The 24,247-nt window shown below is 46.1% G+C and overlaps 1 protein-coding gene across 10 annotated transcripts in view; it reads right to left on the reverse strand.

Annotated features, from left to right (window-relative positions):
• atp8a1 (ATPase phospholipid transporting 8A1) overlaps positions 1 to 24,247 on the reverse strand; it is a 137,013-nt gene that overhangs the window by 59,397 nt on the left and 53,369 nt on the right. For 8 of the 10 annotated variants that reach the window (XM_012833919.3, XM_031587284.2, XM_031587282.1 and 5 more), the window contains 8 exons: positions 18,369 to 18,413; positions 13,624 to 13,696; positions 10,910 to 11,015; positions 7,780 to 7,862; positions 3,852 to 3,901; positions 2,840 to 2,909; positions 1,713 to 1,797; positions 922 to 1,061 (listed from right to left, as the gene is read on the reverse strand). In XM_012833919.3, the coding sequence (XP_012689373.1) occupies positions 922 to 1,061; positions 1,713 to 1,797; positions 2,840 to 2,909; positions 3,852 to 3,901; positions 7,780 to 7,862; positions 10,910 to 11,015; positions 13,624 to 13,696; positions 18,369 to 18,413 (652 nt within the window). The remainder of the gene's footprint in view (positions 1 to 921; positions 1,062 to 1,712; positions 1,798 to 2,839; positions 2,910 to 3,851; positions 3,902 to 7,779; positions 7,863 to 10,909; positions 11,016 to 13,623; positions 13,697 to 18,368; positions 18,414 to 24,247) is intronic. The other 2 variants (XM_031587287.1, XM_031587288.2) reach the window with 1 other exon arrangement.

The following is a 24,247-nucleotide window of genomic DNA, read 5'->3' on the forward strand; positions in this document are numbered from 1 at the left end:
GACCGGCGAGAGGATGAGAGGCAGGCTTCAGACGCGCCCTGGATGAACTGGAGCCTGTCCTTTTCGCTTGGCAGCAGCAGACGGGGATTGCAAAAGCACAAGCATCAGGGTTCAGAGGAAGACGTTGACACTCTGCCCTGGGCCTCGGCTCAAGAAAATGAGTGTATGTCTGTATGTGTGTGTGTTTGTATGTCTGTGTGTGCGCGTGTGTGTGTGCGTGAGTGTGTGTGTGTGTGTGTGTGTGTGTGTATGTGTGTGTGTGTGTGTGTGTATGCGCGTCCTTCGTGTGACTGTGTGTGACTGTGTGTGTGTGTGTGTGTGTTTGTGTGTGAACTGAAGTGGTGTGTGTCTGAGAGAGTGTTTCATTTAAAGTCTGAGGTTTGGCTAAACCAGGGCAACCTGATGAGGGCTTGGCAGGAACATCAGGAACATCACTGCTTAATGCGAAAGAGTGGACTGCTCTGCTCGGTTGGAGCTCGTCTGTCTGAACCAATGCTGTCTCTGGTGCTGTGAGCTCAACGCTGTAAAAGCCCATTTCAGCCTTGTTCAGACCTTTGGCAATGCCTTTAAAATGGTGTATGCTGATAAATACATCCTTTATAGTAGGCATATCTTTTATATTTGTGCATTCTGGCTTGTGATATGCTGTCACAAAAGAAAAACGGACCAAAAAAACGCCCCTAAAACATTTGATATAATCTTCAAGACTGTAATTTACTCTTCTAATCTACTTCAACTTCAGATAAAGGCATCGCCACCCCAAGGTCAACATTATTTCAGGAACCGACCTTTGCTTGTTTAACTGCACCGTGCAAGCCTATTCCCCTCTGTCTTGATTCCTAAGCCTGCGCCCCTGAAATGCTCCTCATTTCTTTCTCTCTCCTTCCCAGGGCCTCAAGCCTGCAGTCTTGTGTACCTCACCTTCTCGATGAGCTCGTAGCTCTCCTCCAGTTTCAGGGCCCGGTTCTGCAAAGAGGTGGAGGCACGCTGGAACACCTCCATCCACTGCTGGTACGACGACTCGCTAATGTCTGCTACGGCAAAGCACAGCGTCCGCAAGCCTGAGTGAGGAAAGGAGGAGAGGCACCATCAGATGAGCTCCACAGGTCAGCTAAGCAGTCAGCATGACTTGCATTTATGTTTCGCTGCATCTTTGTTTCATGACTTCTTTCTACAGGTCTTATAAGAAGGATCTTAATAAGACTGGGTTGGTAAATATTACCCAGTTTGGTTTACATATCAGAGTGCATTCAGACTCCTCCAGAAAGAGGCAGGGAGAATCTATTGAAATGCTCTCATACCCAACTGCTCAAGAAGCTGAAGCAGGTACCATTGAACCTGGACTCTAGAATCCTGAGGTTGTAATGCAAAACCCTCAACCTACCAGCAGAGGGCAGGAGATTCATGAGAATTGAGGAAATGAGGACAGCTTTGTTGGGTGAAAGATTGCAACCTGCTTCCAGACTATACGTGACTGGGAGCTGTTATGAGACACACAGTCATGGCATCCTACCACCAGCTAACGCTACGACTAAACCATAAGAAACCTTTGTTGTGTGAGGGAATGACTGTGAACCAATACTTTCAGCTGTTTCCTACCGTCAGTAACATAAGCTTTAGTCTACCTGTACCTCATCTAGAACGTTTAGCCTGTGTGCTTAGGGTGTGGACCCGTACACAAGTTGACACATGTTGACAGACTGGCTGCTCACCCTCCGTGGCAAACTGCTCCAGGTGTTTCAGTGTGATGTCCTTGTACCTGGAGCTGTCAGCTAGGCGGTCGTAGATGACCGTGTCCTGTAAGAGCACAAACACGTTGGGGTCTTCCACTTTCAACAGTTTTGATGGACATTGTTGACAGTGATACTAGAATATGCCCCTATAGACCCTCACCAACCTACTTAATTCTGACTATTACAGAATGAATTTAACCCCTGGGCTGTTCAGTCACTAATGTACTGTCGACACGCTTATAAATTATCATTAGATAATGCAGTTCAGTTATATCTATTATTATTATTATTATTAGAATTATGAATATTAGCCTCTTCTCTTTGCTGTGACTGCAGTCTGTATTTGCATTGAAAGGATGAAACCACTGCAGTACTCAATCACACAGAACCAAGAAACCAATCTACTGGTAATGAAGGAGAAGAGGAGAGGAAAATCGAGAAAAAAAGGCAAGAATAGGGAAGAAAGGGGATCATCTGTGACGTGAGCGATGAGGAGAGAGAGAGAGAGGGAGGGGGAGAGAGAGAGAGAGAGAGAGAGAGAGAGAGAGAGAGAGAGAGAGAGCAGCTTCGACATGTCGGTGCTGAGCAACAGAGGGGTGGGGGTGGGGCGACGGAGGCAGACAGCAATGGAGGTGTAAAAAAGGAGGTGTGAGAGAATGAGGGTCAGAGAGGGCACTGGAGAGCTAGACATGGAGAGGAACTACAGGTGGGAATGAGGGGAGAGAGGAAGGATGTGAGAGGTGAAAATAGATAAAGAGACAGAGCAAGAGAAAGGGATGACTAGCAACAGAGAGAGTGAGAGAAAGGCATGAATAGAAATGGAGAGAGTGAGAGAAGAAAGGATGAATAGAAATGGAGAGAGTGAGAGAAGAAAGGATGAATAGAAATGGAGAGAGTGAGAGAAAAAAAGGATGAATAAGAGGCAAGCTGAGAGCAAAGGCTGTGAGAGAAAGAAATCAAAAGAAGAAGCGAGGGAACAGGGAATGAGTGAGAGAAAAGAGAGAGAGAGAGAGAGAGAGAGAGAGAGAGAGAGAGAGAGAGAGAACACTCCAGACTTTAATAGCCACTGGAGCCCATCACAGGTTGCCATGGAGAGAGACACTCACGGCTCCTTTGCAGTAGAGGCGGATCCGACCGGTTGGAGTGCGCATGATGACGGACATTCTTTTTCTCGTGCTGAGGGGGAGACCACACACACACACACACACACACACACACACACACACACACACACACACACACACACACACACACACACACACAGTACATGAAGTGCACCACTGGAGACATCACCATCAGGTCCACCATTACCTCTGAGACAAAAAGACTGCAATCAAACAGACAGAAAAATATTTCACTATGTTCTTCCCCTAAAAAAACAAGAGGCAGATTGCAGGTTATCCTGCAGTAGCATAGCTGCATTTCCCAAAGCACTAACCTCAGTCTCAAGCCGGCCTCAAACCCCAACAGCATTAGCCGTTTGATTTTGCATTGTGTTCAATAGAAATGGACATGCTGCTTAAAGTACCAGCACATTGTTTTACAAAACACTACACATATAGTCATTGTGAGATTAATAATAGATTATTACTCCATTATTAAATTGTGGCATGTGCTTTTCATGTTGACACAGCTGGTCGCGGCACAGGGCGCTGGAACTGGAACTGACAGCATAGTGTCCAATGAAGGGTGTAATAATGGGGTTTGTCTGTGAATATGTGTGTGTGTGTGTGTGTGTGTGTGTGTGTGTGTGTGTGTGTGTGTGTGTGTGTGTCTGTGTGCGTGTCTGTGTGCGTGTGTGCGTGTCTGTGTGCGTGTCTGTGTGCGTGTCTGTGTGTGCGTGTCTCTGATTTTGAGAGAGAGAGAGAGAGAGAGACAGTCTTTTGCACTATAATCAGTAGTGCATACACTGGCTGTCCTGTGTTGATGCCAACGCCCAACCATGACTGTGTTTGTTTATTGTCAGGTGTGAGGTGCTTCTTTAGGCCAACTGTAGAGAAAGTATGCACACTGCTTTTGAGCACTGGGTTTGCTTTTTCAGAACACGCAAAACAAAGACAACAACGGATTATACAGCCGTGCCAAAGGAACTCCGCACCACACCTGAGAATATATTACCTGGTGAACTCCAACACATGCAGCAGCTCGTACTTCTCTTCCTCCCCCAACTGAAAGAGATGACAGGCAAAGGTCAAGGGTCAAAGTTCAGCCTCATCCAGTCACTCTGAAGGCCCCTGTGTGTCTCAGAGCAATTAATCAAAGGTCCACTGATCCACTCCCATCCCCTGCTCACACCCACAGTGAGAGGATGGACTACAGAAGAGTTTGATTTCATTATCTCGCCCGGCACAAGGAACACTCGGGAACTAATTGCAAAGAGAGGGAAATGCAAAGGGTCTAACTAGGAGAACAACATGATGAATTTGAAGAGGGCGAAAAATAGTGGGAATTATACATGAACAATCTGAACAATTTCATGCATGAGCATAAATATATACAGTACTGTACAAAAGTTTAAGGCACTTTAGTTGTCCCACAAAACATTTATCTTAGACAGTTATTTTTTATCCTTGTTAACATTACTGTATCGATAGGAAATACCATATTTCATATTTTATAGTCTTTTTGAAAATAGTGAAATATTTTAGAGAGACATTTATATGCTGTTAAAAGAAGGAAAAGTAAGAAAGCAATAGACCGCAGTGCAGATTAAAAAAGTAAAGGCCATCAGCTCAGCACGGGTAGAAAGCAGTCTAACTTGGCATTACATGAAGAGACACTTGTCTTAGATCAGGGCTCTACGCTAAGGTTTTCCCCAAGGAGTACATGTGCTCCTAAATGAAAAAATTTAGGAGCACACAAAGAAATTTAGGAGCACAGCGATTTTTTTTAATGCGGAAGTAAAACATGTCATTTGCGACCTATAGTTCCAAACATTGTATTTTCTAACGTTCAACCCCATTCATGTTCAGTGTTTCCGAAGCAAGTTAGCTGGTAAATTGATCAAATTACTGCATTTGTTCATATTTCAAAACTTTAGTGGACCTCTTATCAATTGTTATTAGTAGTATTTTATATAGCCAGCTTTACCTAAAGTTTATTGTAAGATTTAGTTTGTTAGATTCTAAATGCAGTTAGAGTTAGACTGTAGGTCTAGTATCTAATGTAAGCAACACTTTTACTGTAGCTAGCTAGAGAGCATGTGTACCATAACCAGTAGTCCGTTGGTTTATAGTCTGTCAAATTAGTTCTAGTTATTGGTGTTTGTTGGCATACAAAGTTAGTCTTCTCTTATTAGCCTAGTTAGTACATCTGATTAGAGCTAGCAACAATGAATTGTAGATTAAGGGGTCCCCTATCTCAGTGTTAATTTTGGCAGCTATTTTAGATTTAGTCTTAAGACGAAAATGCATACTAGTTTTAGTCACATTTAGTCATTTTTATCCTTCTTAGTTTTAGTCTAGTTTTCGTCAACGAAAACTGATTACATTTTAGTCTAGTTTTAGTCACATTTAAAAGTCCATATTATAGCCACATTAAACTCCTTTCCTTCCCAGGCCCAGGGACCCCCTGTGTTGTGTCTACAAGTGCATAATAGTCAAGCTTGCAGTACTTAAATTGTGGATGCAATTAGTCTCTAAGAGACAGATCTCTTAGTATATGCCTACAGCTGAATTCCAATTAATTCAATGTAAATAATCATTTTCAGGCAATACTTAATTAACAGAATTATCATTCAAATATAAGAGAATATCAAGTCTAGATTTTCAAATGATGTGATAGCACATTACAACTACTATGCCTACCTGGCCTTAGAGTTAAATCAACCACATATCCTCCATTTGAATTGCTGTGCAATTTGATAACCAATAGTTTTGACAGTTGAAAGTGGTGCCAATGATAATAACAACTGCCCAAATAGACAAGGATATTTAAACCAATCACATATTAATTTATTTTTTCTTGATGTAATGTCATGCGTGGCCTGCCCTATAGTCTATTCTGCAATGAGTTTACTAGCTAGCATAACTTAGCTAGGATATGCTACCTCATAGTTAGCTAAAGTTAGCTAGCTAAAAGTTCGCCAAGGCTAACGGAAGGCTTAAATCGAAAATGACTAGCTAGCTATCCAAGCTGACACAACCTATACACTCGACTGCCCCTTTGAAGTTAACTTAACGTTGGCTAATACATTCTAATAACTAGTTATCATTGACAGTTACTAGCTAAGTTACCAAACTCCTTTCGCTTTCTTTTTTCTAAATTGAGCAGTTGCTGGTGTGAGCTACAGTATGGGAGCTAGCAAAGCCATTTCTAGCTCTGCTTCACAATATTGCTGCCTAGTGTTATAAGTTAATGTAATGTTAATAAAGTATCAGACATAAACAGAATACAACACACCAGTAACCAATTGATATTATGTGTTAATATACCGAAAATGTCAGTAAATCGAGGTGGTGCTGCTGTCTGTCCCGTGAAAGACCATTCAAACAGGTTGCCAGCAGTGGGTTTTTTGCGAGCTACTTATACCAAGTGATCACATGTCGGAGAGATCGTCGTAACCCTCTTTTTATATGGCTCTGGCCCATTGGTTGCGAATCGTCGCTCTCATTTGCATGAAGTTAAGCGTGTCATCATGCTATGTTCACATCGTGCAGTCGCGACCCCGTCACTTGTTTCCATATGAAATCTATGGTGCTTCACTTCTTCGCGCCGTTGTTCCGTGTATTGACAACAGCCCGTCACTCGCGCACTGTGCTCGTAAATTATTTTTCAAGTTCGCACATACCTATTTTTAGGCGCAAATGCGAGTGAAATACTCGCACTGTAGAGCCCTGTAGATACAAGTGTACCTAAGACAAAGGGAGGTCTCACCAAACATTCATTTGATTTTTTTGTTTTGTTTACTGCACTGTATTTGATAAGTGAAACACTATTCATGTTATTATTTTTGAAAGCATCCTAACACTACAGCATTCTTTCACAAATACCGAAACTTTTGCACGGTACTGTATGTATATGGCATTTTATATCTGCAAATATAAAACTGGAGTTGGTCTGAGTCTTACTCTCTATCTCTTTTATACTCTTTCCTTTTCACGCCGGCCTTCCTTAGTCACATGATCAGTTTAGCCAATTACAGGAACAAAATGCCCTTCTGTCTGACGCTTTGAGGGGCACGGGGGCCTTGCTGTCTTCATTCCTCTCCTAATTAAATCCAGTTTATTCTGAACTTCACACGGTTTCAACCAGAGAGGCAGCATGGGACACACACACACACACACTCTCTCTCTCTCTCTCTCTCTCTCCCCTGACAACACTGCTGATGAGCCCCCTACATCACCATGGACACGGTTGCTATGACATCAGAATAGCCTCTGGTCGCTGAGGTCATCACACACACACACACACACACTTGAATGGGGAAATGAATAGAATGATCAGGGACGACACACAAACACACCCTAATCCCCCAACACAATCACTCATGCACACCATGGCCCGAGAAGACCTCGGTGTGGAATGACACGAACGTCACATGTATCAGAGATCAGGACGGTTTAAAGCACATCGGTGTTAATATTACCTCAGAGGAGTCCTAAAACACATTTATGACGGATTCCGTTGCTTTGTATCAGTCTGGCCATTTTGAGCATTTGGGTAAATGTTCCTCAAGTCTGCCTAGAAAATCCTACCGTTCTACCAGATTTGTTGCCTCTATTAATGTCACAAGGATCATTCTGGAACCTTAAAGGCGTGAGAACCGAGAAATGTTTTTTTTTTATGTGATGCATCAGATTCCTATAGGCCTCTCGGTGAGGAACAGCTCTGTAGAAAGTGGCAGATGACATGACCATGAATCAGACACTGAGACACCACTGCAAAAAGGGTGTGTGTGTGTAGCCGTCATAGTGAGGCAGTGTGTGTTGTGTCACTGTGGCGAAGGGAGAGCGTGAGAGCCAGGCTCGATGGCATGGCAGTCAGAGCACACACACTCATCTGTAGTGACGATCACATCACAGTCACACAGTCACTCGTCACTCACCGATTCAATAATGACAGTGTCAGGCGTTCTCCCGGAGAACACAAAGCCCAGGTTCCGGGCAGCCCGTACCAGAGCCCCCTCATCTGAGGAACACAAGAACACAAGAACCAAGGTCAACTGTCAACGGTCAAAGGTCAAACTCTCAACCAGATCACAGAGGAGAGTTCTTTTTTTTTCCCTCTCCCTTGGACTTTCTAAGACACTTTAAAACACTTTCGAAGATTTTCTAACACAATTTTTAGTACATAATCCACAAAATTTCTATGTATATCATCACAACCAAGATGAAAAACTATATAGAAGGCCAGTGAGCACATGAGCACACAGCTAATGTTAAAGCATGCTGCATCATCCGGAGCTAGAGAGCAGCAGAGCGGTCTGACGTGGGGACGCTGTTCACCGCGCGCAGCCTGGGTGGAAGGGAGGGGGGGGGGGGGGGGGGGGGGGCGGCGAGGCGCCTGGAGCTGCTGGGGCCGTGGTGTGAGCTCGTCAGAACGCACACGTTAATTAAAAAGAGGCAGAGCAAGAGCTGTAATCTCCCGTTTCCTCACATCTACCACCCCCCACACACACACAAACACACCTAGACACACACACACACAAACCCCAACACTAGCAGCATCACCAACCCCTCCCAGCCCATCCCTCTCCCTCCCATCTCTCTCTTGGGGTTGCAGGCCTTGTCATGCTCCACTCTTAATCAGTCACTTGAGGAAACGCCACGTTTTAAAAAGGTCTCTTGGACTTTATTACAACGTTTTTTCAAATGAAAAAAGGGTTGGTTGGTCAGCACGATTTTAGCTCGCAAATATCAAAAATAGTTAATAGTTAATATAATCCAGCATTTTATATTACTTTTGAGACATTGCAATAAACAATAGCACAGCAGTATGGAGGGTTGCATTTTTTTTAATGAATATGAATATATTTTTCTTCTTATCATTTTTATAATATATATAATTGTGTTTTATAGATAAATATGATTTTTGTATATATAACTTACATATAAGAGCATCAGTGTGAGGGAGCTGAGATCAAGTGAGAGATACACAGTGTCACTAGGTTCACGATATCTGCTTTTGCAAGCCACTCTAAAGGAGGCATCTGTTCAGTGATGGTTTACAATACAACAAATGTGGTCTAATCTTTCTGTCTGCTCCGTGTCACACAGTACAATATTGATGCCTCCCAGAGATACCAAGGCATCGGCAGCAGAGCCTGCAAACAGCCACGGCAGGAAATTAAACCAGCAGCGTAACAAAAGTGCCTTTGCAAGAGGGGAGAGAATTACACCCCAGCGCCGGTCCGTTCTGATAAATACCAACAGTCCCGTCACGTCACGTCAGCCAGCCAGCCAAGCCGGAATCATATACTGGTGGTCACGGTCACGGTCACGGCACTATGAGATCTGGGCAGTCAGACACAGCAGCTGTCTCTGGCTGGCATCATCTGACTGCTGTCCTGAGGAAAACTGGTCAAACCTGTTTATGGAGGAAGACAATGTTTCTGGAAAGGCCCGTCCCCATCACAACAGACTCATGTGAGTGTGTGTGTGTGTGTGTGTGTGTGTGTGTGTGTGTGTGTGTGTGTGTGTGTGTGTGTGGGTGTGTGTGTGTGCGTGTGTGCGCGTGTGCTTTCCAAGAGAGAGCTTGCCGGACAATTGTCCTGTTTGATTGGTGGCTTACACACCGATAAGCAGAGGAAATCCATGCACAGCGCAGGCCTAATCCCCAGGGCTGACATCATCCAACTCTGGGTCCAGCACACTGGACAGGTCAGAACAGGGGAGATGAGTGTTCTTGTGCACGACTGTCTAGGGTCGTGTGTGGGCGTTGGAGACACAGCCCTTATCCATTCTGACTTATAAATCAAATAAAGCACAAACACCAGCCAGTACTGTCAAACTAAATGTGTTGCTCTACTACACTGAGTAGCATCTGCAGTAAACTTGTCGAATATCGTTTTGTTTACGGGAGGGGGGCGGGTGAGATGGTGTGGGGGGGGGGGTCATATTTTCAGAGATGTTGAAATCCCCACATGGGTGTCCGCAAGGAGATGGCTGAGTGTTTGCGTTTCGAGCATCTCTCCACCCAATTAGCTTAATGATTAGGCTACAGCACTGATTAGCTACAAATGTTGACAGACAGGCTCAAGCCTCTGTGGACAGGGCTGTACATCCCAGAGGTCTTCAGGCCCAGAGGGTGGTGCATTCGACAGAGGGAGCTTTGGAGCGGCGACGTCTTAAAAGGTACAGTTCGCGATTCTGGTGAAAGCTTGCTGATGTTTGAGCTCGACAGGAAATCAAATTACACCCTTCCCTTCCGTGCTCCTGAGGCAATGTGTTGATTGGCTGGAATTGTTTATGGCTCGGTTCCAGACGCTTTGTTTGTTCCCATCTACAGAAGTGTACATCAACACCAGAGCTTTTTGAGTGCTCACACAGAGCGGACAGGTAGAGGGACTCTGAGGAGCCATCCCCTGAATTTGACCAACAGTGTATTGGGAAATATTCATGGCCTCCACTTTTAAGTGTCTACGATAGCTCAGTCTGAATCACCCAAAGGCTTCCAGGCAAGGAGGACCAGGATTGAACCGTTCGGCAGAAGGGGGTTTAGAGCGACAACGCCTTAAGTGTTTACAGTGGCTCTGAATCACTATCCGGGGCTTTTAGTCAGCTTAATGGTCTTGCTGCAGCCCTATTGGTAGAGCAGGGCTCTAGCCATGTCAAGGGCACAGGTTCAGTTCTCAATGAGCTCAAACCCTGATCAGGTAACCCTCCCGTTAGGAACTATAGGCTGCTTTGGATAAAGCGTGCATGAAATACACTGAACAGAAATATAAATGCAAGAAAAGATTGTTACAGACTATGGCTACAGATATGATTTGGGGCACACAATTTGAGAGAAATCTTTATGTGAGAAAGCTTTATGTGAGCATGGAGATGTAACAAGATCTTAGTTCTGTTCGTGAAACATGGGATCAAAACTGTGTTTATATTTGTGTTGATGGTATGTAGAAGCACGGTGTGTGTGCCTGGGCCTGTATAGGGCAGTATGTGGTGAGTATTTAGTCAGGTAGTCCAATGAGTGTGCCGGGTGTGGAGAGGGGTCCAGCTGGTGCTGGTACTGACCAGGTGAGGCTGCCTGGTAGATAATCTTGTCGTCGTGGCGCTCGGGGACGGCGGTGTGACAGATGGCCATCATGGTCATGAACTCCAGGATAACAGGAGCCGTTGGCTGCAGACACAGAGAGGAGAGACAGTCAGAGGGGCTGATGGGGCTGAGGCCAAGACCTCCACTCATACTGATACTAGCTCTACTATGACTATCCACAACAACGGCAACTACAGCTACTACTACTACTGCTGCTGCTGCTGCTGCTGCTGCTGCTGCTACTACTACTACTGCTGCTACTTAAAGTACTACCACTCCTAATACTACTCATTTTTAGATTCACTAATTAATGATGTAAGATGCTCTGTTAATAAGATATACAGGTCTATATAACCATAGCAATGTAGTTGCAATGCTGAAATGCACACAGTTAAGGCATTCATAACAGATCACACATTACAATGACCACATAACTTCTAATGGACCAACTTTACTTTGTTGAATATCCCAAATTCCAATTCACAACCATCTTCTTTTCTATCCCTCTATTCATGCTGTCATACACTTACTCACTCAAAATAAATGAATAAAACAGCGAATAGCAGAGCTCTCTCTCTCTCTCAAAGCATTTTTAATTAATCAGTCCCTGTTCCAGTGGTTCTGTTAAGAGAACCGTACCCTGCAGGAACAAACGGGGCTTGTACACAGAACACGCAGAAATCAAAGCAGTTCTGAACAAAGGCTGTTTAAAGCCATGCGGCCTCAAGCGAGAGACCTCAAGCTGACACCAAAGGGATTGATGACCCAGCAGACGTGACAGACAGCTACTGTCACTGGGGTTAGGGGTGAGGGAGGGATGACAGGGTGTCAATCACCAGCAATAACCCCAGCGGACACCAGAGAGGCCACCTGACAAGAAGTGACAGCCAATAGAAAGCCCTGAGGCCAGTTCTGTAAAGTGTGTAATGGCGAGAGGTGGACACTTGCCACGGTTAGTGTGGGTGGTGTGTGAGAATCGTTTTTTTCAATTGATGCTAAGCTTCCTCATCTGGGAGAGAGAGGGAGAGAGGGAGAGAGAGAGAGAGAGAAAGAAAGAGAGAAAGAAAGAAAGAAAGAAAGAAAGAGAGAAAGAGAGAGAGAGTCATGGGATCTACTCACCGAATAAACAAACAAACAAACAAAACAAAACAATGCCTGAGAGCTTCCGTAGTGACTCAAATGAGAAGCCCCTGTGGGAGAGCCGTTACTTTAGTCTCCACACACCCCTAGTCAATCACACACACACACACACACACACACACACACACACACACACACACACACACACACACACACACACACACACACACACACACACACACACACACACACACACACACACACACACACACACTTCCAGCCATTTAAAACTGCGGGTAATGGCCCAGTGTGAAATGAAAGGTGGCCAGGAGCTATGAGAGCCTTGGCCTGGTAATAAGGGCTTCTGTGTACTTCTAAGTGCTCCAAGTGCAAAATGACAACACTAGAACAATAGCCCTACCTTCAGTAGCCACTTGAGCTGCAACAGCATAGCCCAACTCAATAGAAAGCCAGTACATATTTAGAATATCACTAGAATGGGATTTTGAAATGCACTGCAGGACAAAGGACAGTATCTTCACTTCTGAATATTTCGAGTGCACACCAATATGTGATTTTAAAATCAAGAGGTTTTGATCACCAGCTGTCCTGTGAGAATCTCACACTGATGAGAAGATTCTCGTCTCTCTCTCTCTATCTCTCCCTCTATCTCCCTCTCCCTCTCTCTCCCTCTCTCTTTCTTTCTTTCTTTCTCTCTTTCTCTCTCTCTCTCTCTCCCCTCCCACTGTCTCTCTGGAGTCTGAAGATGGAGAACTAATGAGGCTCGTCCACCTGACTCCACGTCATGAAAGCCAAGGCAGCTTTTCAAACAGCGTGCAGCACTGACACCAGAAATGATCAGAAATGCTTGTCAGCTTCTAATCATTATCAAACACACGAGGGTTGAAATGAGGAACATGCATTTTACAAATCTATATAAAAAATCCCAGTCTAATTATAGCCAGGCCTAGAGCATGTGCTGAGGCAGCCCAGGCTGTAATTAGAATAACTCTCGTACTTCATGCCCAAGGCACGACCCCGTTGTCAAAGCAGTAGGACTCCTCCTCATGTTCCCTTCGTGACGGCAGAAGCGCCATCTGAAGCAAATGTTAGCTCCACTCTCACTCCTCCATAAACAAACCCTTTGATACGCCCAAATGAAGGAGAAATTCAAACTAAATCCATACTGTAGGGCTGAAATCAAATTACCCAAATAGCCCCCCCCCCACCTCACCCGCCCGCCCGGCCGCCAGAATAAGGCAATTCATGTTCTTCTGGCACGGAATGAAACACAATTCTAATGGTCAGGTGAATCCTATTCACACTCACAAGCAGACACTTAGCGTCTGTGCCAAAAGCGTCCGCCACAACCCGTCACCGTCACTTATCTCCACTGGACCACCCTTCTGGCCCACAGAACACGGTGTCTGGGTGCACGCAAGAGCAGAGGAAATAGCGGTGTAGTGAGGAGTGCATCCCAGTGCAGAGTGAAAAGTAATGGACCCAGACAAGTAGCCCCCACTGGGTGGTTGGTTCCCAGTTTCTTAGCCACAGCGGCTAGCGGTTAGCGGCGCTAGCCATGGGCTCTAACAGGGGGCGTGGCGGTACTTACATGATTGCTTTGGAGTTTCTCCAGTAAGCTGGGGTCATTAAATCCGGCCTCCTCTGATGAGTCTGAGCTGTGCCTGCAGAGATCAGGGAGAGAGACGCGATTACAGAGTGGAAGAAAAAAAAAGACACGGGACACCAACACACACACACACGACAACCGACCGTGTGTTAGTAACAACACAAGCAACTGCATAATGATCACAGATGTTCTCGCTCTAGAGAAAAGAGGGTTTCATTTTCAAGTGTGGCTATTAATGAGACTATTACTGTTATTCAATTGTAATGAATACAACTTCATATATGACTCGTATATACTAGTAAGTCACATTTTTTAATAGCCACACCTCTCGTATGCACACTCTACAAGATGTGGGGTCCGCCCAAAGACTCTGTAGTGTGTGATGTTCATTTTAATCTGATTCAGTTATATTGATCTGTGAGCTCTGTTTAGGATTAATAAAAAAAAGACACTTTGTACGATTTAGTTATTCGTCTATGATTTCTCCGTAAATTACAGAGCTACAGTTTCTGACTTTCTGTGTCAAAGATAATACAGCCTTATCTTAGACTGTGACAGAGGGAGTGTGTGAGGGAGAGAAGGAGTGAGAGGGAGGGAGGCAAAGGAAAAAAAGAAAGAAAGAGGGGAAACAGCAAAAAACAGGGAGGGATTATTTAGTTACACAAGCCTGCTTGCCCCAACATTTTTGCCTAACACTTATTTGGGCTCTCCTCTTGCACACGCTGTTCTTTGGCCATCCTAAGAGATTCTTGTTCAACCCTCTGTTCCCTTTTCCATCAGGAGCACATCAATACCGCCAAACAGGGAAAAACACTTGAGAACAACACAAATGCACCCGATCACCGATCTGAGGAGACCTTCCCAGGTTATCTTGAACGTTACACACACACAAACACAAACACAGATCACAAAGACAAATTACTTTCCTCTATGAAATACGACTGCTTTGCTCTTTCGATTAATTCAGAGAAAACCTAAACATGGCTATTTTTACCTGCATCGATACAGAATTTACACTTTGCCGGGAACAGCATCCTCGGCACAGATCAATGGCTGCCTGGGAGATTAATGGGCGGCCGGTAAATCAAATATGTAGTTAACTAGGCTCAAATGCTGAACAAGATGTTTGTGGGGTTCCACTGAGAGTTAAATCTCCTGTGGCATCGGAGAGGCTGTTAGTCCCCGAAGCCCAGTGGAAATAATAGGAGCTTTGTGGGGAAGAGAGCATGTCCACGATCCAGAACCGAGGGAGAGTGTTGCATTAGGCTGAGACACAGGGGGAGACAGGGAAATGGGATCCATCGTGCTCAGAGCAGAGAGCAACAGTGCTTTTTTGGCTCACTCACACACATGCGTGTACACACACACACACACACACACACCATCCATTTTGTCAAGGGCTTCTGCGTATGCAGACACACACACATACAGACATCTACCAACCTGCACAAGCATAACACCTGGAGGGCTAGTTGGTTCTGATAAGATCAAAAAGCTGGAAAAATTTTCCCATGTATGGCATCATAAATTCAACCAGCTCGACCCAGCGTGTTTCAGTGCGTTCACTTATCCCTACTGTGCGTCTATTAATGTGTGCATGTTTGGGTGTGTGTATATATGCATTCATCTTTGTATACAGCACCTGCATGTATGCAAGCAACCTGGTGAGTGAGCACATCTAGCATATTCTATTCTGCTGCTGTACTTACTGTTGGTGTGTGTGTGTGTGTGTGTGTGTGTGTGTGTCTGTGTCCTTGTGTGTGTTTGTGTGTGTCCTTGTGTGTGTGTGTGTGTGTTGTGTGTGTGTGTGTGTGTGTGTGTGTGTGTGTGTGTGTGTGTGTGTGTGTGTGTGTGTGTGTTAGGGGATGCACAGAGACCTTGAGCATCTGAGAACTCGAGCATTTACATGAATTCTTGAGTTCCAACATTATCATTGAATACTCGTTAATCAAATTATGCTGGATCTTACGTGCACTCAGTTTCCACTTAGTGCCCATGCTAAACAAGAGGAAGGGCGGCGACAGCAGAAAAGGATAAATCAATTGTTTGGAAGTTCTCTGGTGGCTAATTTCCTTTTGTGAGTTGTGGACAGATTTATCAAGGATGGCTCTACCATCGAGTCTGCCATATACGAGACAAGGCTACTAAGTATCACTAATGGAGCATAACAAATAAATGTTGTTAAAATATAGATGCAAGCAAAGAGCAAGACTTTTCACTTTGTAATCGGTTGGCTAATGCTAATGATGACTCACCGAATTTTACATCCACTATATGTAATACACAATAAAAACACTTTGTTGACTGACCTTTCTATCCTATAGTGTAGAATACTGGTAATGATAACATTCAAATATAATCGGTCTCATCCATACTTCATTCACCATTACATAAGGTAAGACTAAGTGTTATCTTCATGTCATTAATATACTTTGCTTTATGTGCTGAGACCAACCCAATCACAGAGTCTTTCAATTGACACATGAACTCCACCCTCTCAGGGTCAGAGAGAGACAAAGAGAGAGAGAGAGAACGTGAGAGAGCAAAAGACAGAGGGGGAAAGAGAGAGGGCAGGAGACAGAAAGAAAGAGAGAGAGAAAGAGAGAAAGAGAGAGAGAGAGAGCCGTGGCGGTACAGATCCTCACTGTGGGCCGTGTGCTGCTGCTGCTTCTGCTGTAGACGTCTCAGGAGAGAGAGAGAGCTGTGGCTGCCACCGCACTTACCGGAGCGGTCTCGCTGAAGTGAATCTAGCACACAGCATAACACGCCACAGAGGAAGACATCTGCTCGCTTAATTATTGAGTACAGCTACCAAGTCACAGCTTTAGCAGAGGTGAATTCCACAGCACAGGAGCTGGGATCTGTTCTGGTGGACTGCCTGCTGCTGCACGGAGGAGGGGAAGCTGCATGTGCAAGTTTGAGGCATAGTAAGGTTGACTGAAGGGGCATATACCATTGACTGTACTGGCATATACCATTGACTGAAGGGGCATATACCATTGACTGTACTGGCATATACCATTGACTGTACTGGCATATACCATTGACTGTACTGGCATATACCATTGACTGTACTGGCATATACCGTTGACTGAAGGGGCATAAACCGTTGACTGTAGTGCCATATACTGTTGACTATAGGGGCATATAGCGTTGACTATAGGGGCATGTCACTGCCTGCAGTCAATTCTCTGAGGGCAATCTCTGTGGAGGTTCATTTCCTTTGGGGTCATGATGTCACCTACACGTGACTACAGCTAGACTGTTGACAGTAAATTAACACTACAATACCAGTGGAAGTTGCTGCAGTGTGTAACTCTGGCTAAAACATGAACTTGTAATAAAACTGAAGAGGGAAAAGTTCTGGGACAAACTGCAAGGGAGAAGAGAGGGGCTCTAGAGGTAAGACTTGCATAATACCAAAAACAGCCTTGACTTGTGCTGAGGCAACGATCAGAGAACTCTACATCTTACAGGCGTACTACCCCCCCACCCCCCTTGTCCCCACAGACACCAGAGACGAGGCTTTGACGTTTGTGATCTGATCTGCCTGAAAACTTAACCCATGTACATGAGGAGAGCACAGGGGGGGTGTGTGTGTGTGTGTGTGTGTCTGTCTGTTTGAGAGCCTGTGTGTGTGTCTGCGTGTGTGTGTGTGTGTGTGTGTGTGTGTGTCTGTTTGTTTGAGAGCCTGCGCGTGTGTGCGTGTGTGTGTGTGTGTGTGTGTGTGTGTGTGTCTGTATGGGGGGGGGGGGGGGGGGGGACAGGTGTGCAGAGCTCTCATTCGGTGCTATGAGATTTTCATAATGCATGAGTTGTGTCTGGGAGAGGAGCAGCTCTGAATAAAGTTCTGCTCTGCTCTCCTGGTGCCTGAGCAGAGTTCTGTTCTCCTTTTATTACCGCTGGGGCAAAAAGAGAATGAACAAAAAAGACCCAGACAGGCAGGGTGAGCTTCTCCTGCGCACAGGGGGAACAGGGGAGAAGATTCGCCATGGAGCAGCAGCAGCAGCCAACAGCTTGTGTTTTTCCAGACTTCCGTGCCGCATCTAAATTTGGGGCGAGGAGTTAGAACATCCCCTTTCCAAATGACATCCTGTGTGCGAACACAATGAGGGACCGGCTGTGAGGTGTGCTGCTTCAAGGCCATGGGTATGGATTACGCAGGGAAAAAGCCACCAGTGTGATCCCTCCACCTGGGTCTGTGGTGAGCATTAGAAGGGAACAATGCAGAGGTGGTAGACGCTCGGATCTCTCACGGATGCAGAAACGAGATGCTTTCGGAGTGGGTACCGCACAGTAGATGTTGGGTTAGACAGGGGGGGGGTTGACGGTCAACCATAACACTGCACAGTAGCTTTAACACACGGCCTGGAGAGTATGAAAGTTTGGCTTCTCCTCGTGCTCTGTGAAATACAAGCTCACATCACAGAAGGTTTGCCTAGCCGTGGTTTGGATGCAAACGCGTTCAAAAATGTGTTGTGTGAAGCTGTGTTTCAGCCAAAACAAACAAACATGCGTACACCACCCAAAGAGGCAACACATCAACACCACAAGTTCTCAACGGCTGCGGACATTTCCCCCACCAAAAAATCACAGCAGAGAACAAACGACAACAAAAACAACAACATTACAGCACACACACACACACAAACACACTGACTGCACGTACATACACACAGTGACATGTACACGCACACCACAGGGGCATGGCAGCAGGGCAGTCTTACCAGTCCTCCTCAGCCAAACTACCTTCCTCTGCCTCAGGACTGTGGCTGTTGGGACGAAGTGAAGAGGGTTACAGGGAGAAGACAGGTTACACTGCACACGTAAGCTGCCTTTGAACATTTCGAACCGCCTGTGACGACACAAGCAGCCGCAACTTGAACTGCGGGCTCGGGGGGACGGCCGAGCCGCAGGGCTTTGGAGATGAAAGCTGGGGGCTGGTCGCATCCTGCGCGGGGTGCAGAGGGGCTGAGAGGGGCAGAATGCACGGCCCAGTGCACAAGAGCGGACGAGGAACCAGTGACACAGCACACGGAGAGCGGCTCGTGTGAGTTAGTAAAGGGGTTATCGGAGGGGAGTTTTAGGCAGCGTGTGATGAGGGGGGGTGGGGGGGGGGGGGCTGTGACTGCTCTAGTGCAGTCTGTCCAAAAAAGCCCCTCAAGATTCCTTCTCCTACAAAATAGGAGGCAAATACAAAATACATGCATGACTGTCCCAACCAGTGAAGCCAGCCAACAGCGGCACCCAAATCCTGGCTTTCGGCTGCCAACTGGTCCTGGTGGGAATTATGGACATGGTCACTGCAATTGCGCACACACACAAACACACACAGAACCCCCCCCCCCCCCCCCACACACACACACACACACAAAGATTGCTCCAAACTATTTCCCCCCATCTTGGCTTGTTCCTGCTGGTGGGGTTCCCATGCAGGCCAGAATGATCTTTGTTCATTGCAACATGACTGCACACTGGCCCCGGCTGCAGGATTATTAAATGACGGCATGTTGGACGCCCATCGTCATGGCAGCCACAGGGGAAATGGAGCCAAACTAGGCCTTTGACACTTGCAGATTATGCGACACAAAATAAAATCCCAGCATACGGTTATATCCCTGCAAGTCCAACACACTAAAATAAAAGCTTGGCCACTCAGAGATGTGACTTCATGTGACGTGAGGTGCCGTGGCGTGGCGTGAGGCTGCAGTGGCAGCACTTTCTCAAATCCCCAACTGTAAATGGAAGGATAAGCCATGGCGTGGCGTTAGGAGATCTTCCCCATGAGCATGTGAGGCTTAGACAGGCAGGCAGTCAGTCAGTCAGTAACCTCTGATCTGATAATGTTCCTGATGCATCTGTGGAAATATGTGTGTGTGTGTGTGTGTGTGGGGGTCTACATTATAACCTGAAGCAAAGCCTTAGTGCAGCCCTAGGTATAAGACCGTCATCTTGGTTATTTTTGTAAGTATGTGGATTGAAAAAAAATCTAAAACGTGAGAAAATGTACGACGCCATGTCTATATGGATACTGAGAGTGCATCAACAAATGTACTGAGGATGACTCTAGAATGGATAGAACGCTTCTTTCCAGATGGATTCTAGAACAGCAGCATTCTTTTAGTTTGGGTTGTCCCACTTAGCAAAGAAAGATGCATTTGCAACAATGTAGGCCACATGAGGTCCTGCAGGTATGTAGCAACACAAAAGCATACCTTTCCCTCCTTCATCTTTGCTTCCCCTCCAATGCTTTTATTTCTTATTCTTCCTTTTTGTAGCTTGAGCATTCAGAAATAATGAGAATGTCTTCCAGCAATGAAGACAACCCCAACAAAACAACAGGAAGAGAAAACACAACCCACCCATACCAAAATAAATAGTTTTCCTTTCACCACAGTGAATGAACACACACTCCCACACTCACACACACACACACACACACACTCCCACACACAAGGGCTAATTAGTTTGATTAAACAGCACTGTAGCAACGTGCCAAACCATAAAGGGACATTGACTCCTAATGACTATCAAATGAACGGAACAAACCTGCACTGGACGGGGCGGGTTGCAGGGGGGGCTCTTTAAAGAAACACTGACCTCCAGCCCAGGGATTTAGACTTGGCACTCACTCACTCACTCACCGCACCAACCCCGGCCAACCCAATGGGGAGAGCCCACAGAAGTCCCTCATCAGTGCACAGACGAGTGTGGGTGTTATAGCCCCCTGTGCCAGGCTCGAGCTGGTCATGTGTTCGTGTGTGCACACACACACACACACACACACACACACACACACACACACACACACACACACACACACACACACACACACACACACACACACACACACACACACACACACACACACACACACACACACACACACACACACACACACTTCAGGCGAACAGGGCGCAGAACATGTGCTCACATGCTGCAGGTTTTATCGCTGTAAACGCATTCCAGGTTCAGGGTTTAACCCCCTGATGGTACTTTTTGCCTCTCTTCGTGGCAGAGGTGAGCTGCCTGCCCTGGGTCAGTATGGCGCGGCACGGCACGGCAGGTTCCGGCGAGCACCCATCCTCGGCTGTGCGAGCGCCCGTGTCACATCCACTTAAGTTAATTAACATGTGCTTGCCCAGAGGCTGCTTTTATTAATTACAGCTGTGTCTAATTAGATGTGAGGGAATAACGGCTGTGGCTAGGGAGGAGAGGGGTGGATGGGTAGAGGGGTACGAGCAAAGGGGCACATGCCACCTCCTCTCCCCATGGTTGGCACATTAGCCCAGAGGCCGGATCCCGTGCCGAGCACCGAGCGCCGAGCGCTCTCCAGGTTAGCAACTCAGTACACGGCTGCTGCTTAATGCTTACTACAACCCACTAGCACCAGTGCGCAAGAGCATAAACGCCTGATCACATATGTCCACACACACATATACACCTACTCAGTTACACACACACACACACACACACACACACACACACACACACACACACACACATCCACCTACACACACACACACATCCACCTACACAATTACACACACACACAAACACACATACATCCACACACATATTCACCTACACAGTTTAAGCAACACACACACACACACACACACACACACACACACACACACACACACACACACACACACGCACACACACGCACGCACACACACACACTTCAAATGTAACTGTTCAGTTTTCCCAGTACCACACACCACATCCCTCCTGGGTCAGACTGAAAGTTGAACATCAACCCACACAGAACATCAAGCAAACACTCTGACTAAACCTGCCCTAAAAAACAGCAAAAAATCAGATGGGACACCTCCTGGAGGTAAAATGCACATCATCCAGTCAATACCTTTCTGTGCAGTGATTTGAGCCGGTGGAGATGACCTCCGGCTAACTGTGCCTTCCACATTTTGAGTTGTTTATTTTGTTTTCAATCAGAGTCTCATCCAGAGTGGTGGCAGGACACTCAATAGTGCTGAAACATTAATGGTGCTGGTTGTGCGCTCAGAGACACTGGCAGAACCAGAACCAGATCAAAACGCCCAGCGCTATTAACCCACTGCGCCTCTCCGCCTCAGAGCGGGACTAAGGCCTGCGGCTGTGAGGAAGAGGAAGAGAAGAAAAGAGAAGAGTGAGAGAAAGGGAAGAGAGATAGAGAGAGAGAGAGAGAAGAGAAGAGAGAGGAGGAGAGTGAGAGGAGGAAGGTAGGGAGGACAGATAGAGAGGTGAGAGAGGGAGAAGGGAAAAGAAGAGTCCTTCTTATACAGAGATCAATCATGTTAAGAAGACCCCTCACTATGCCGCCTTCGTTTATACTGAACCAATCAGATGCGGCATAATGACGCCCCAGCATGTCCTTTTACATAGCAATCCGAGGCATGACTTGTGAATGTAGCATCTTGCTTCACCTATGAAGCCACGACCGAGACCACTCGGAACTCTATTTCTCTAAATAGACTCTAAATTGCAGTAGAACGCAACTTGAAGACATAACTCCAGATGCAACGTGGTGTGTCATTAAATCAATCTGAAATCATTATCAATATGGCAAAGAACTTAACAGAGCCCAACAGAAACCTTGACTATATCAAAGGTTAAAAAACCTGTTTAAATGTGTGAGAATGTGCATGAAGGGACAGTGTGTCAAAATGAACAAGAAAAAAATGTATAATATAATAATATTATTATTATTGATAGCCAGCCGATAGAAGCACAATCCATTGATGGGTAATCACCACATTATTGTGGTTACATTTGGCTCAAACACATTAAAGTTGGAGCTGGGAAATATGTGGACCTTCCGAATGACGAGTTGCACCATAAAACACGTCTCAAATAAACTAGCCTACCTGTTTCAAGAACTTAGTGTCAGCGGGCGTTTGCAAGCCGTGCACATTTATAGCACATTCATGTTGAGACTCAAGCAAAGTTGGTGAGCATCATGTGCATCTGATTTGTGTGTTCTGACAACACAGTAGTCCTGCTTCGTTTTGGTTAGCTGCTAGGCTGCGTCACAGCCCTGTTCCGCCAGGCCAGCTGTCCCGTTTACAGACGCCGTTCCGCCTCAGTGACTACCTCCGCTGCCGGCTCAGAGGCGGAACAACAATGACCCCCACCCAACACCCCCCCCCCCCATTCGGTCTCCGTTCCTTTATTACGGAACGCTGAGGCGGAATGATGGCACAATTTTCTCGCCTTGAAAACGCTGTGTAAAAAAAGCCTTAGAGAAAAAAAGAGAGAGGAAGAAAGAAAGAAAGGAAGAAAGAAAGGAAGAGAGAGAGAAAGGGAGAGAGTCACTGAGAGGGATCGCAGTATGAAAAGAAGTGGTGTCATTTGGCACAGATAAAAGGGCTCTCCATATTTATGAGTGGCATAAGAGCCAAAGGTCTCTTGCTATGAGGAGGCGGCCCCCGCTTTTAACTGCAGCCTGTAAATGTGTTTATCAGGCACAGGGAGCAGGGGATACAACCAAACCACACAGTACCTTCTGTACCACACACACACACACACACACACACACACCCTCTTGGCAGTAAACACTTAAACCATATCGAGAGCTGTCCTCACTTAAACCCATACAGCCCTATGATTACCACATTCTCTCTTCCTCTCTCTCTCTCTCTCTCTCCCTCTCCCTCTCCCTCTCTCTTTCTTTACTGTGTCCAAACTAACAGCTTCCTCACTTCTACGCCCTCAAAGGTCAAGGCCCGTGTAGCTGCAAAGTGCAGCCCATGACTGAACAAGCGGTGCTTAGACACTTTCCATCCACCATACCTCTATCTATCTATTCATCCATCCATCCATCCATCCATCCATCACACACGCTGGCTGTCAAACAGCACACCTCTCATTCTGGGTAAGTTATGAGGGTGGTCTGCACACGTGCACACACATCTAAAAGACATACTCTCTCTCTCGCTTACACACACACACACACACACACACACACACACACCCTCAGATGCCAAATTCTCTCAGATACACACACTTTCTACCTCACCCATTGAACCACACACACACACACACACACACACACACACACACTTGCAGCAGCTGAGGGAGTGAGGCTGTTGACAAGACGTCTCAAGGGCCCTTCATCCGGCCTCCTCATAAATCACTTTTTAATTGACAGATAATGGGATTAGTGCCATGCCATCACACACACACACACACACACACACACACACACACACACACACACACACACACACACACACACACACACACACACACACACACACACACACACCTGCAGATGACACTAGAGCTTCCCACCACTCATTTCAGACCATCATCTCAGTTGTGCTACAAGTAAGACGCCAGCTCCAGCTCCGACACCATAAGATTTGCACAACACACCATCCAGATCAATGAAAAGTAATCCCAGGCTTTTGTGAGTAATTAATGCTGCCATATTGTAACATTGATCCCTCTTCTCAAGCCCTTGTTCGGACAGCAGCTTGTGCAGAACATCTAGCTGTGGTCCTGAATGCAGAGCAGCTCTCTCTCTCTCTCACACCATCTCTCTCTCTCACACCGTCTCTCTCTCTCTCTCTCTCTCTCTCTCTCTCTCTCTCTCTCTCTC

The sequence above is a fragment of the Clupea harengus genome, chromosome 20, assembly GCF_900700415.2.
Source record: "Clupea harengus chromosome 20, Ch_v2.0.2, whole genome shotgun sequence".
Lineage (NCBI taxonomy): Eukaryota > Metazoa > Chordata > Actinopteri > Clupeiformes > Clupeidae > Clupea > Clupea harengus.